The 14,889-nt window shown below is 39.5% G+C and overlaps 2 protein-coding genes across 3 annotated transcripts in view; both read left to right on the top strand.

Annotated features, from left to right (window-relative positions):
- grm1b (glutamate receptor, metabotropic 1b) overlaps positions 1–5,761 on the top strand; it is a 34,017-nt gene extending 28,256 nt beyond the window's left edge. The window contains exon 9 of one of the 2 annotated variants that reach the window (XM_079853241.1): positions 4,659–5,761. In XM_079853241.1, the coding sequence (XP_079709367.1) occupies positions 4,659–5,484 (826 nt within the window). In that variant the 3' untranslated portion in view covers positions 5,485–5,761. The remainder of the gene's footprint in view (positions 1–4,658) is intronic. The other variant, XM_079853242.1, reaches the window with a different exon arrangement.
- Positions 5,762–8,158: 2,397 nt separating this feature from the next.
- rab32b (RAB32b, member RAS oncogene family) lies at positions 8,159–14,368 on the top strand (the record flags this gene model as incomplete). The annotated part of the gene is made up of 3 exons (XM_079854276.1): positions 8,159–8,372; positions 9,793–10,070; positions 13,884–14,368. The coding sequence occupies 3 exons, from the start codon at positions 8,159–8,161 to the stop codon at positions 14,019–14,021; spliced, it is 630 nt and encodes a 209-aa protein (XP_079710402.1). The 3' UTR covers positions 14,022–14,368.
- Positions 14,369–14,889: the final 521 nt, after the last annotated feature.

Here is a 14,889-nt window from a genome sequence, read left to right as displayed (position 1 = left end):
AAGGGGGCCAGAGCAAATTACAGTGCCTGACATCGTACTTGCAAGTTCACACACTTCTTTAATGTTAATTTTAGTGATCTCCGACTGGCGAAGTCGAACATCATTAGTGCCAACGTGAATAATAATCTTAGAGAATTTATGATTAACATTAGCCAGCACTTTTAAATTTGCTTTGATGTCAGGCACTCTTCCTCCCAGCAAACAGTGACTACCAGTGACTATGGTGGCTGGTGTCTCTATTTTCACATTCCGTGTTATAGAATCGCCAATAACTAGGGCACTTTCAACGGGATTCTCAGTGGGTGCTTCACTGAGTGGAGAGAACCTGTTTAATGTTGTTATCGGAACACAAGAGCAGTGTTTTGTCCTGCGACTACAGCGTCTCACGGTCACCCAGTTGCCCTGCTGTACGGGCTCTACGGAACTGAACAATGTACAGAGTTCACTAAGCAAGTCACATCCAAAACAGTATCTAAAGCCCTTGCATTCTTACTATCCTCGATTAAAGTTTGGATGCATGTCTCTAGTTCTGAAATCTTCTCTGTCAGCCTGACTATCTCCCTGCATTTATCACAAATAAAACCCTCACGCTGACAGAGAAAGCTATACTATAAATGTGACATGAAGTGCAAGTGACAATAATAGGAGAAGACATGACTCACCATGTTTGTTGGCTGATCCTACTCACCACAGTTGTTTGATGGACTCGAAAAGGCGCGAGCAAAAAAAGACGGCAAACACGGATGGCAGATTAACAGGCTAGCGGAAGGCTAACGCGTTTTGCGAACGATAGTGATTTAGATTAAAGCTAGCGAAGTGACATCTTCCCAAAGAAAAGTGAGGGCTTGCGCCCTATCCTAGATTTACAGCAGTTGAACAAGCATCTCAGATGTTACAAGTTCAAAATGCTTACAGTACGTCACCTGCTATGCTCTCTGTGTCCTTGGGAATGGTATACATTGGTGGATTTGACCGATGCATATTTCCATATCACAATCCGCCCAGGGCACAAAAAATTCCTGAGGTCCTCCTTCAAGGGGACTGCATACGGATTCCAGGTCCTGCCATTCGAGCTGTCCCTAGCACCCTGCATATTTACGAAATGTGCAGAAGCGGCATTGGCTCTGCTGCGTCATCAGGGCATGAGAGTGTTCGCGTATTTAGATGAACTGCTCCTGGCTACAGACAGCAGGGAACAAGCAGTGTTGCAAGCGCAAGCACTTGTCTCCCATTTATGAGCCCTGGGATTCTTAATAAATCTCAAGAAGAGCTCCCTGGGTCTAAATCAGCAGATTTCGTATCTGGGTTTAGGAATAGATTCAGGACAGAACACAGCGTTGCTGTCAGTACGTAAAGTGTTGAGACTGCTGGGGCTCATGGCCTCAATGATAGCGGTCATTCGGCTGGGTCTCCTCTTTATGCCTGCATTCCTGAGCACTGGGCTGAATGCCACGCGACATTTAAACGGACAAGTCACGATAACGCTATTGTGCGTTTGAGCTCCGATCCCCTGGGAACCCAGGATCTGTTGAGAGAGGGAATTTCCCTGGTCAGGGTTACGTCACATATAGTGGTGATGACAGATGTGTAACTACATGGATGGGGAGCTCTATAAATGGGGAGTGGTCAGCGATAGTGCTGAAACAGCCCATGCTAGACAAAGTGCGTCAACAGGTTCTGTCAGGTTCTGATTTTAGTGGGCCCTTGCTAGCCAGCAAAGACATGGTGTGCGAGTATCATGACGTTGCTGTCAGGGACACCATGGTGTCTTCCCTGCTGTCTCAGAAAGGGGGGGCAGATCCTACACCCTCAGCCAGAACTGTGGTCTCAATGAGCCTACACGCTGAGAGGGAGAATCTGAAGGTAGCGGGGCTCCCAATCAATGTTGTGGCCACAATACAGAGCACAAGGCCGCTGTCGACAAGGGGGCTTTATGTGCATATTTGAAGAGTGGTGCAGGCGAAGATCTTTATTGCCTTATTAATGCCTAATTGCGGAAATATTGAGAATTATTGGAGGAAGGTCGCTCCCATTCCACGCTGAAAATTTACTTGGCGGCCATTTTGGTCTGTCATGAGGGCATTAATGTTGCTGTGGCAAGCGTGCACCTGCTTGCCATTCAGTTTCTTGTGTGTTGTGTCTATGGCCTGTTACAAAATCAATGCTGCCATCATGGAACTTGATTGTAGTTCTGGAGGCTATTTGTGAACCACCATTTGAGCCATTAGAATCCTTGGATCTAAGGATGATGTCTTATGAAACAGCTGTTGGCACTGGCATCAGTGAAGCACGTTGGTGATCTCCATGCACTGTAAGATGGGTCAAGAATGGTATTGCGTCTGAACGCGGCGTATACAACTAAAGTCATGTCAGGGGTGTATAGTGCGCCCTTGTTCTAGCTGCCTAGCCTGTCAAACCTCTCTATTGACTCGGAGGAAGGAAGGAGACTCCATGCCTTGTGTCCTGTGCGAATTTTACGCATGTACATCAAGCAGACGGAGGTTGTGCTTTCTTCTGGCCAACTTTATTTATTTTTTGCCAACCAGGTTCGTGGGAAACCACTATCTAAACAGTGCCTTTCACATTGGATCGTGGAGGCGATTTCTATTGCATACAAGAGTGAAGTGTTGGCTCTGCCGGCAAGAGGCATGATGACATCATGGGCGCTATTTAGAGGGGTGTCTGTAGAGGACATTTGTGTGGTGGCCAGTTGGGTATCGCTGCACACGTTTGTTCAGTTTTACTGACCAGATATCACTGCGGCGACGATGGCTCAGTCCGTGCTTACCGCAGGAGCTTTAAGCCAGGGGCTATCGCTCCCTTGAAAACATGGAGATAATATGTTGCGGTGCTGGTCCCTTTATGTTTAGTTCAGTGGACTAGTAGTTATATGCATAACTCAACGTTTTGAGCGAATCAACCGGGTGAACCAATGATTTATAAAGAGCCATTTACTTTATTCCTGAATGAATCAGCCATTTAAACGAATGACTCAATGACTTACTCATTTAGACATTTACTGCCACCTACCAGCAGTTTTAGTTTCTCTTTTATAGTTTCATTTCATTAAAAAAATTATTTCAAATATTGGGGATAGTTTGCCCAAAAAGGAAAATTGTTTGTTTAGCCTACATTTAGGCTACTCGCCCTCATGTTGTTTCAAATCTGTATGATTTTCTTTCTTTTGTACAACATAAAAGAAGATATTTTGAAGAATGTTGGTAACCAAACTGTTTTGGTCCTCAAAGATATCTCAATACCAATTCAGATGCAGCTCCTGAAAAAAATCATGGCTGTTGTAGCCTAAAAATGTATGTGTAATAAATTATATGTTAAATCAAATAAAATATGTCTTTCTAAAGCTAATTTTTGTAATGTCTATTTGTTGCTTTTCTCATTTAACACAATTAATAATGACTTATTTCTCAGCCAAATTTTATGTGCGATGAATTTGCGATTAATTAGCGTAATCTTTGAGTGAAAAGTTTAATTGAATTTTCCACAAATTTCTGAATCTTTTAGTATTTAGTTTTACTTTTACTTTAAAGGGATCATTCACCCAAAAATGAAAACCATTATTTGCTCACCCTCAAGTTATATTAAAAAATATCCTTGCTCTTCCAAGCTTTATAATGGAAGTGACCTGATTTTGAAGTCCAAAAAAGTGCATCCATCCATCATTAAAAATATCCACACAGCTCCAGGGGGTTAATAAAGTCCTTCTGAAGTGAAGCGATGCGTTTTTGTAAGAAAAATATCAATATTTAAATCTTTAGAAACTATAATAACTAGCTGTCAGCAGACAGCCTTTGCACTTAGGCCAAAAGAGTAACCTCTGACATGACGCAAAGGATAGTCTATAACAAGAATTTTTAAAAAGAAATATTGGAAAATTTCGATATAAGAAAAGAGTAGCTTGAGTTTGTTGCCCAGCCCTGTCTGTTTGAACTGCGAGAGGCGTCTAAGCTTACGCTACATCCTACGTCATACATTGCGTAAGAAGTTACTCTTTTGGCGCAAGTCGACTTGTGTAGGCCATCTGCCGGAAGCTAGACATTTTAGTTTATAAAGTTTTAAATATGGATATTTTTCTATTGTGAAAATATAAAATTATATTTTACAAAAAACCATCGCTTCGCTTCATAAGGCCTTTATTAACCCCTTGGAGTAGTATGGATTACTTTTAATAATGGATGGATGCACTTCTTTGGACTTCTTAATCAGGAATAATTTTCATCTTTGGGTAAACTATCCCTTTAATGACATCGGGACTGGAGCTGATTTGAACAAAACCTGATGATCATATTCTCCATGTTCCAATGAGCATTTAATAGAAAAACGTCTGACTGTCTGTACAAAGAGTCACATGATCCAGGTTTAGCCTATGTGGAAAAATACCACATTTAAGTTAGTTTTAGACTTTTGGTCCCCACTGTAAATCATTATGTAATATAAAATTGCTCATTCTGTGATATAAGATTTCCACCCACCTGTAAACATAAATATTGTAAGGAAACTCTAGATGTCTGAATAATAATAATAATATTCAGCATAATTTTTGCTTGTTCAAACTTTTTTTACACGAACGAGAAATGTTGTTCTTGTGTTCACCTTTCTCGGTTCCTGTGAAATAACAGTCGTCTTTATTTTGTTCATAGTTCTAATGGAAAGTCTGTGTCATGGTCTGAACCAGGTTCAAGACATCCTCCGAAAGGGGAACACATGTGGCACAGACTGTCTGTACATGTGAAGAGGCAGGAAGCCGGATCCAATCAGACGGCTGTCATCAAACCCCTAACTAATACCTACAATAACCCAGGCATGGAGTTTTCCGATTTAAGCACCAAGACTCTATACAATGTAGCCGAGGAGGACGAGGGCGACCCGATAAGATACAATCCCTCGGGCAGCCCTCCTCTGACGGCTCTCAGGCTGTCGCCTCTTAGCAAGCCTATGAAGGAGGTTGGCCCTCATCTGACTTTTTACACTTCTGAGCAACACGTGCCACAAAAAAACAGTGTTTTCCCCCAACATGTTATTGCAGACCACTTTCAGCAAGAGATGGTCAAGTTCATACCCGATCTGGATGAGATCATAAGCCTGCCTGAGCCAGGCGACAGGGTGATGCTGCCGCTTCAGCCCCAAACATTGCATCCACATCCGATTTTGCCCATGCAACTGGGTGCTTACCCAGACGAGCCTGTCTCCCCTTTGGAGGAGGAAGAAAATGAGCAGTTTGGACTTCTTCATGGCTACATGTATGACAATGCACAGATCCATGATGAGGAAGAGTTGGTACAGATCAAAATGTCAATGGAGGACTCTCTGGATCTGATGCCACCTTCTCCGTTTCGTGATTCTCTCGGCTCGGGCAGCCCCGTTCCCAACTCCCCAGTGTCTGAGTCCATCTTATGCACGCCGCCGAGTGTGACGTACGCGTCCGTCATTCTCAGAGACTTTAAGCAAAGCTCCTCGACCCTTTGAAACATTGAAACACATTTATTTTAAGAGATCATGTCAGCTATTGTGAAATAATAGCTACTAGTTTGTACAATGGTGTGACTTAAGTCGCTTGCACTGGAGAGCTTTAATATTATATTTGTTTGATAGCAGAGCATTTAAAGAAACTGTATGGAAGTGGATGTATGTTGACCAGGGTCCAAAATTAACAAGTGCCAAATGCAAGTCAAATTTTGCCAGTACGTCTTTTAAAGTTTCATATAGGCATGGAGAAGCTTGTGCACAATATATTTATTTTCAATGAGCCAGTGTTTGCTATTTTAGTATCATTGGTATACTATTATAGTTTGTATTATTATTTTGAACTAGTTTTTATTTTGGGTTTTAATTTTAGATAAAGTTTTAGTAATTTTGTTATGTTTTTTGTCATTTTCATTATTTTAGTTACTTTAGTACTTCAGGTTGAACTAAATGAAAATGAGAAATGTTGCCTTGGTGACCAGCTGAAATAAAAAAGTTTACATGTTTTAATTTTTTAATTTTATTTCAGTTAATGTTTATTTTATTTCAAGTATTTTCTATGTTGTATCATTTTAGCTTTATTTTACAATAACTAACTTTAAAAAACAAAATAGCCTACTGTTTAATTTCCATTAAATATTCTCAATTTACCCACAATTGACAGGTGTGGCCAAAAAAAGTTATTGATATAGTTTTAATTAGTTAGTTAGTTACATTTTTAAGTTTTGGTAATTTTGTTGTGTTTTGAAATTTATATTAGTTGTTTTTTATGCATTTATATAGTTTTTATTTTAGTTATTATAGTAGCAAGTTAAACTAAATTAAAATGAGAAATGTTTGTCTTGGCAACCAACTGAAATAAAAGTTTTCTTTTTTTCTTTTTTTTTTTTCCAAGTAATGAAATATTTTTTTTAATGATTTTATATATAGCAGGTACATTTTCACAATTCACCCACAACTGGCAGGTGCCCCCCCAATCCCCCCCCCCCCCCCCCCCCCCCAAAAAAAAAGAAAGTTAATTTTGGACCTTAATGTCAATGCTGGATTGAGTAAAAGCAGAAACCCAAACATGCAGGATCCCTTTGATTTCTGTCACTATCACTTGCTTTAGTATGGCAGCAGTAGTTGACATGAAAACAACACCAGTCATTGTAATGCTGTATATTCTGCGCTGTTTAAGCTTTTAATTATAGATCAAAATATCTAAAGGACCAGCAGAAAATAACCATTGTAGCAGAAACTGAAGATTTAGAAATTTAAAAAATGTGCAGTGACTCTTATGAGTGACAATTTAATGTGTTTAATGTGTTTAATGTGTTTTATACAATCAGTCTACATGACTTTTATAAACTATATTTTAAAACTGAGACTGTATTAAATGAACATGATTATCAAACAGTTTTAGGTCTAGTTAAAGCATCATATCATGCAGTATATGTGTGCTGTAAACTAAGTGTAGATAACCAATGCCTACAAGTACAATGTAGCAATTAATAGTGTTTAAGTGCCAATGTCAATATTAACTGTATTTTTCCATGCTGTATTATTTTTATGTAATTTTTGTATAGTTTGTGTGTTTGAAGTACAATAGAAAGTGTATATATTAATTGTCTTCCATGTGATTTTGTAAAGTTATGAAGTAATGTAAATATTTATAGCTTTGGATTTAAATGGTCATAACTTAAAGCCAGAGTTTGAATTATTACATAGACCTTTTCAATAGACAATATTGATCTTTCAGTTTCAATGCCTGTATTTAGTAACTTCTCTTTATTGTTGGTTGAATGTTTTCACATCAGTTCCGAATACTTATATGCTTCATACAGATAGTGTGTTAATGAAGATTCAAGAACCCCTAATGCTCAACAGGGCCACCGACGGCAGTTTCACCAGAATGTATCATGAGTCCTCATATGTGTGCCTCATACCTGTAGACAGTTACATCCTCTTGTTGTTATGACCATTTAAGTTCTGTATGATTACTAAATTATTATTATTAATAGAATTTTAACTTTTTATGCAATTATAGAAAGTTGTTGTAAATTTTAGATATCAATGATTATGCTGTACGTTTTTTTTTCTTTTGCAATGCAATATGTGTTTGTTTCTGATCTTGTCAGATTGCATTCTATTGTCTTGAAACTACAGTTTATCTTTAAACATTTGTGCTATTATATTTTTGAAAAGAATCATCGGTGTCCTATTGCATACCATATAGATGTAGATGAGCTACATGTTTCTACAGATTAAATATACAGTATAGTTCTGTATTTGTCAGAATTGCTTAGCTTATAATAGTGTGAGCATGTTTTATTGGGTTTATGTTAAATATTGTACAATGTTAATAAGCTCTCAGGGTTGTTGCTGGAGTAGGTGTTTAGTTAATAATTTCCAAAAATGTGACTAGTTGTTGCTTTCATATGACAATGTTAAAGAACTGTCTACAACACCCGTCTGTCTCACTGTCACTTTATGCATGTTTTTTTCATATGAAATGCTCAAAATGGCCTTTTATACCTTTTTTGTGACTTATCTGTTTTATGTAACTTCTTTGTTTTATCGTTTTGATGCTGGTATGGAAACTGCCTGTGTTAGGTAGTTGGAAAACAAAAGAGGGATTTCAACGGCAGAATAAACCTGAACTAGGTCATTTGTTGCAGATGAGATTTGTTAGAAAATGTCAGGAGACTCAGAATTAAGATTCACTGAACATTTATTTAAAATTTTAGTGATTGGAGACCATGAAGTTGGGAAAACCAGCTTTGTTAAACGATATGTGAGAAATCAATTCTACGAGGAGTTGAAAGCGACTATAGGTGTGGATTTTTCTATGAAGGTGATCGATTGGGATAGTCACACACGGGTGAGATTACAGCTTTGGGATATAGCAGGTAAGTCGTATTACCTTGTTTAAACGAAATTATGTTAATAGAATTATGTAGATTACATCTGTTATTTTGATTTGTCATAATAGATCATCAATGCATAAAACTAATCATGTTAATGTGCATCATGAGAAAAATGGAATCAAGTCAAGTCACCTTTATTTATATAACGCTTTTTACAATACAGATTGTATCAAAGCAGCTTCACAGTGATAACATGAAAATAATACAACAAAGTTTGTTTCTAGAAGAAAATTGCGTCATCGTCCACCTTAAGTAAGGCAGATCAATAATATTGTTGAATATTAAATGTCCCCAACTAAGCAAGCCAAAAGCCAAGGCAACAGTGGCAAGGAACCAAAACTCCATCAGGTGACAGAATGGAGAAACCAGGCTCAGTCGGGGGCCAGTTCTCCTCTGGCCAACGAACGAACAGTGTGTGATTATGATTCAGGCAGCATTACAGGTCAGAAGTCAGATTGGATCGGAACATTCAGAATATTTATCCAGTTCCATCTGGTTGGAAGTCGGAGTCATCACGCCGGTATGGAGATGAGTTTGTTGAGGATCAGTGCCGATGGCTGTCGTGTCGATGAGGAGTTCACAGGGCTGATGATGCTGCCACTTCAGGGATGCGTTGTGGATGGGTCCAGGCACAGGTCCACCATCTGATCTGGATCCGGCCTGGATCCGGCTGACTTCAGTAAACCTCGGAGTAAACAGAAAGACTAAGATGCCATTCTTCTTATGATGTAATCAGTACATCAGTTGTTATAGGAATTGTCCCTGGTTCCGGCTGACCTAATATGCAGCCTAATAGTCATTTAACTGACTATTTAACTATTTGAATAATAGAAATGTATTCTGTTCTATATGAATGCCAGGTAAAAAGAGATGCGTTTTTAGACTAGATTTAAACTGACAGAGTGTGTCTGCTTCCTGGACAATGTTAGGAAGACTGTTCCAAAGTTTAGGTGCTAAATAGGAGAAGGATCTACCGCCAGCAGTCGATTTTGATATTCTAGGTATTATCAACTGGCCAGAATTTTGAGATTGCAGTAGACGTGAAGGACTATAATGTGTTAAGAGCTCGCTCAAGTACTGGGGAGCAAAACCATTTAGTGCTTTGTAAGTAGTCAGCAATATTTTAAAATGTATACAATGTTTAATAGGAGCAGAATCAGGAGCAGAATAAGACAGAAATTAAACACTTGTAAAAAATAAAAAAAAATAAAAACTCATGGCACAGTTTCACTTTCATATTCATTCATTTTATATTCATATTTATTGAGTACAAAGCACCAGGCAAGAATTACATAATATCCGAAATGCAAGTAAGCTGATCAGTGTCTGTTTTTCCATGAAACTGGAGAATTGGGACCATAATTTGCTTTAAAAATATTTGTATTTGCTGTTATTTATTTAGGTCAAGAGCGTGTGAGGGGACTGAACCGAGTGTACTTCAAGGGATGCAGTGGTGCATTTGTTGTGTATGACGTGGCAAACGGGTCAACATTGGATGGAGCTCTGAACTGGAAACATGAACTTGATTGCCAAGTAACGTTGAAAAATGGCTGTCCAATCCCTACTGTTCTACTGGCCAATAAATGTGATGAGACTAAATTGTGCCAGAGGAATGCCTCTCTTTTGGAGAACATCTGCCAGGAGAATGGTTTTACTGGATGGTTTCAGACATCAGCAAAGGTGACTGAACTTTTATCATGCTAGTTTCCATATTTAGACTATACATTTAGGATAGGAAGCTGGGGTTCCCTTTTTGAAGTGGAACTTTGAGGCAGCATCATTGAGTTGGCGCTATGGTGACAAGTGTACCAAGCACAGCAATTTTACTGGCTGATGGCAGTCTATGACATCATGAGCAGGGTTTTCTAAGTAGGACTCAAGCTCCCCGGTGGCACCCTCGGGTTGGAGCCTAGGTGATCATAGGTTTTTGGGCACACTATATTATGCACTGCTTTCATTTTCTCCCTCTATGGTTAATATAGAGGACTAGGCTTCCCCTTGAAGGAAGAGCATGTTGAATAGAACTGCAGAAATTCACATCTCCCTATCTTTCGTTTATCTAACTCCCCATTATTATTGGGTTCTGAAGTAGAAGTTTCACTCTTCTTTGGATAGGTGCTCTACTTAAACTAATTGCTGGCTATAGCAGTTATGAGCTGCTCTCCCCCAATGACATTGGGTTTTAAGTAGGGCCTGAGCTCCCCTGCGGCTCCTTTTGGGTTAGAGCCTGGGTAGGAGTTACTGGGCACATTGCATAATGCCCTTCCTATTTGGCAAAGTACAGAAGTAGGCTTCCCTCTCGGAGGAGCAGCAGCTCTAAGCAGCCTTGCTTGCTAAATTTGTGATAGCTGCTTAAGTACCCTTAGGGTAGAGCATGGTGAATGAACCATGCTTTATTTACCTCCTTCCCCAACTATTGTTGGGTTCTGAAGCAGGAATATGGCTCCCATTTGGTTAGGTGTTAGACCATGGTGACAGTACTAACGAGTAGAGGCGGTTCGCCCTTTGGCATCCTTCCTTGTTATCTTTCATATAATTTAAGGTTGTGTGCCTTTTCGCGTACTGCACGCAGACACGAAAGGTGAGAATCCAAATGCAATATTTATTGAAGGGTAATCCAAAGATGTAATCCAGAAACAGGCAAAAGATCATACACACAGGCAATCAATCTAAACAACAACAACAACAACAGGGGAATAAACACAGATAAAAGGGTATTCCAGAATAACAGGCAGGAAGTTAAAAATAAATTTAAAAAAGACATGAAAAAAGGAAACGCTCAGAATTGTAGAGTGACGTACGGCAAGACTTAGCAATGAATGACTAAATTGACCAGGCTTTTATAGACAGAGTGAACAAGGCTAATGAGCAACAGCTGAAGGCAATGAGTGCTAATGAGCCTGGGCAAAGGATGATGGGAAAAGAAGTCCAAAACTGAGTGGCAATAGTCTGGGGTGGAGTGCCCTCTAGTGAACAACCAGGGCACTCCAGCTGGTGACCTTGACACCTTTATTAAAGGCAGGTTTCAGCTGTTCTTTCCCAGTTATATTGGGGGTTTGAAGTAGAACCTTAGCTTCCCTGCAGTTCCCTTGGGGTTAGAGTCTGGAACGATCAACAGGAATAAGGACTAGGCTCCCCCTTGGAAGGGCAGCAATAGTGAAGGTTGTGGCCTGGAAGGCTAATGACTAAGTTTTTAGCATTTGGCAGGCTTCCTTACCTAATCTGCTCTTAAGCTAAAGGGTGGACAGAACTACAATGGGCATCTTACAAGATTCCCCCTGTTTCGTTTACCTCTGTTTCCAATTAATATTGAGGCTTGAAGTAGGGATATCGTTACCCTTTTGAAAGTGTGCTCTACTATGGTCCACAATGCTAATACATAGAGAAAGTTCACCTGTGATGCGTCCTTACTTGTTAGCTGTCACATATGGTCTGGTGTCAAAAGAAAGAAAAAAACGAGGCGCTATCTGTAGTGGATTCTAGGTAGAGTACTTTTATTCAAGGCAGGGTTCGAGCTGGTCTCCCCCAGTTACATTGGTGTCTTAAAGTAGGGCTCAAGCTCCCCTGCAGCTTTCTTGGGGCCTAGAGTCTGGGTAATGAGAATGGGCATACTGCATTATGCATTGCTTTCATTTTCCTCCTTCCCTGAGTAGGACTAATGCTGCGTTCACACCAAACGCGAATAGAGCGTCTGGCGCCAGTGATTTTAATGTTAAGTCAACGTAAAGATGCTCTTACGTGCGTCTGGAGGTCCTGCGGCGCGAATGAGGCGTTTAGCACGGCGCGGTGAACGCGAATTCGCCTCAATGACGCGAATTGAGCGTCTGGCGTGAATTCTTTTATTTGGTGCTTTTTGTGCGAATTCGCGTCTGACGCCCGAGTTGAAAAATCTGAACTTTGGCGTCTGTTCGCGCCACGTTAACCAATCAGGAGCCTGCTTGCTGCTGTCACATGGTGTAGTGACAGGATAAACTCACTCCCGGAGTCACTCATTCAAAATGGAGTATAGCAATATAGCAGTATAGCAGAATATAATATTCAATATAGCAGTTAACTGTATTACTAGAAAGTGAGTATAGTGAGTATCACTAGAAAGAGCACCAACAGTGGTATCCGTACCACAGTTTAAAAAACATTGATAGTTTTTCATTATTTAATATACTGTATTTAAAATTTCATATACAATTTCTATCCGAAGACAGATGGACAGGCACTCTGCAGCTGGGATAGAGCGCCTGTGGTTGGTGTCCTGAAGGGTGATCCTCGCTCCGATGCGGTAACTCTCTCGATGAATGCTCGATCAACATCAGCCATCTTGCAAACAGACAACCGGATTTCGCCTCAGTCGCGCATCAATTTCGCTTCAAACTTTTGCTTTATACGTGCGTCAATTTCGCTCTGGACACGCAAATGGATTCAAAATGTTCAAGCATCCAAGTAGATGCGAATTTGACGTGTTATTCGCGTTTGGTGTGAACGCACAGTAAGGATTAAGCTCTCTCTTGGAGAGGCAGAAGTAGTTAATAGTCTGAAGGAATAATTACTAAGGGTTTGAGCACTTAAGCAAAAACATGAACAGAGTAGGAAGGATGGAATTGTGATAGGTATTCACGAAATGCCCCAGTTTTTTTTATTCCCTCCCCAACTAAGGTTGTGTTTTGAAGTAGGACCTTATTCTCCACTATGGCTGCAAAGTCTCTAGTTGGTCCATGCTGGCCTCCCTTCTTGTTAGGGCCGCACTCTGATCAGGCGAGTGTATGGAATCTCTTAGCAGTTCCTGGATAGGTTCTTTGCTCAAATAGGGTTAATCACTCTTCCCTATGAAGACTTTAGGGTGAATAAGTAGAGCTTAAGCTCCTCTGCAGTTTCCCTAGAGGTTGAGTTGCAATGGCAAGAGTTTTGGCATTTATTTTATGCCACTCTTTCCTCTGATGAAAGTGGAGGTTATATTATCCCCCTTTGAAGTAGTGGTACATTGAAGGTTGTAGTTGATTTACTCCCTTTGATAAGCTACTCCCGAAGAGCTTTGTCTAATTATTGACATAGCTAGCACGTTATTAAAGCTTTTGATATCATAGACTGCTGTAAACCAATAAAATTGGAGTGTTTAGTACACGTGCTCAGACATCGGTGACCCTGAGGGCATCCCCATAGTGTCAACTGCATGACGCAGCGTCTCTTTCCCCTTCTCAGGGAATTCAGGGTTGCAGTCGTAACCTGAGATGTTTTTCAACCTTCACAGAACCAGGGTTTTTTCATACTACTTAATTCACATAATTACAACAATTTGTATTTATTTATTGGAATGTCATAAAACTTAATCTGATATATTTTCAACTAATATATATATATATACACACACACATACACACACACTGATGAGCCAATACAAAATATGATCCAAAACATACAATTATGTCACTACTTGTCCACCTAGATTTAAAATTAAATTTAAATAAAAGTTTTGTGTTTTGTCTGTTGTGTTTGTTTTAGGAGAATATCAATGTGGATGAGGCTGCTAAATTCCTCGTGAAGCACATTCTCAAGACCAATGAGGAGTCAGTGAAAGAAGAGCAGACCATGCAGATAAACCTGAAACAGCAGACAAAGACCAATTCTGCCTGCTGCTGATTTTATAGTCCAACTATCATTCTTTCTGTACAGTATATAATTTTGAAATTTGTATTTTTTATGTATTTTATTTTATTTTCAATGATTAATATTCATCTGAACAATTTTGGGGCCATGAATGAGTACCATGATGAGTATCTAATAAATACCCCTGTGGCGATGCGTCTCATTTTCACTGCTAATCCGCTACATACTTACTGGTTATTAAATACATTAGCAGGGAAGGAAACTAACTGAGATCCGCTGTACACACTTACGCTGTACGCCTAAAACATTTCATCAAGTGAACAGAAATACTGTCATGATGCCAGATTCATTATGTTTCTCTCTTCAGAAAGGACTGTGCACAGGGACATGGCCTATATTTTGTCATAACTGTTAATTTGTTTATTTGGAAAATAGCAATAGGAGAGAATGGGTTTGAAAAAAAAAAAAATCGAAATAAGTTGATGAAAAATAAAAGTATCTTCAGGGTAAAATTCATCAGGGCGTAGAGGCTCTCTGTTGTCCCATCAAGCATAAATGCCTCAGAATGTAATCAGATCGCATACTAATAAATCTATCTGTGATCTTAAAGCTCTTTTTACATTATTTGACAAATAAATCAGAATTTCCATTTCAGTGCATCATTTTCAGACATTTCTGCAAACTTAATTGAGAAGTTAGAAAACAGACTCTAATATAGGCCAATGCCCTGCCCTATTTATCCAGTTTATTAAATAATCAAATACATAAAATGTAGAAGTGAAATATCCCTCATACAATGATTATTTATCCAGGTCAAGGGAGCGATCAAACATAAAAAGGGAGCTTCCATACACAACGGCTGATGTCACAGAAATAGGAAACAGTTCCGAGCATGACCCAT

The sequence above is a fragment of the Squalius cephalus genome (assembly GCF_949319135.1).
Source record: "Squalius cephalus genome assembly, chromosome: 20".
NCBI lineage: Eukaryota > Metazoa > Chordata > Actinopteri > Cypriniformes > Leuciscidae > Squalius > Squalius cephalus.
The sequence above is the reverse complement of the archived record's forward strand: the minus strand, read 5'-3'. Positions and strand labels throughout refer to the sequence as shown.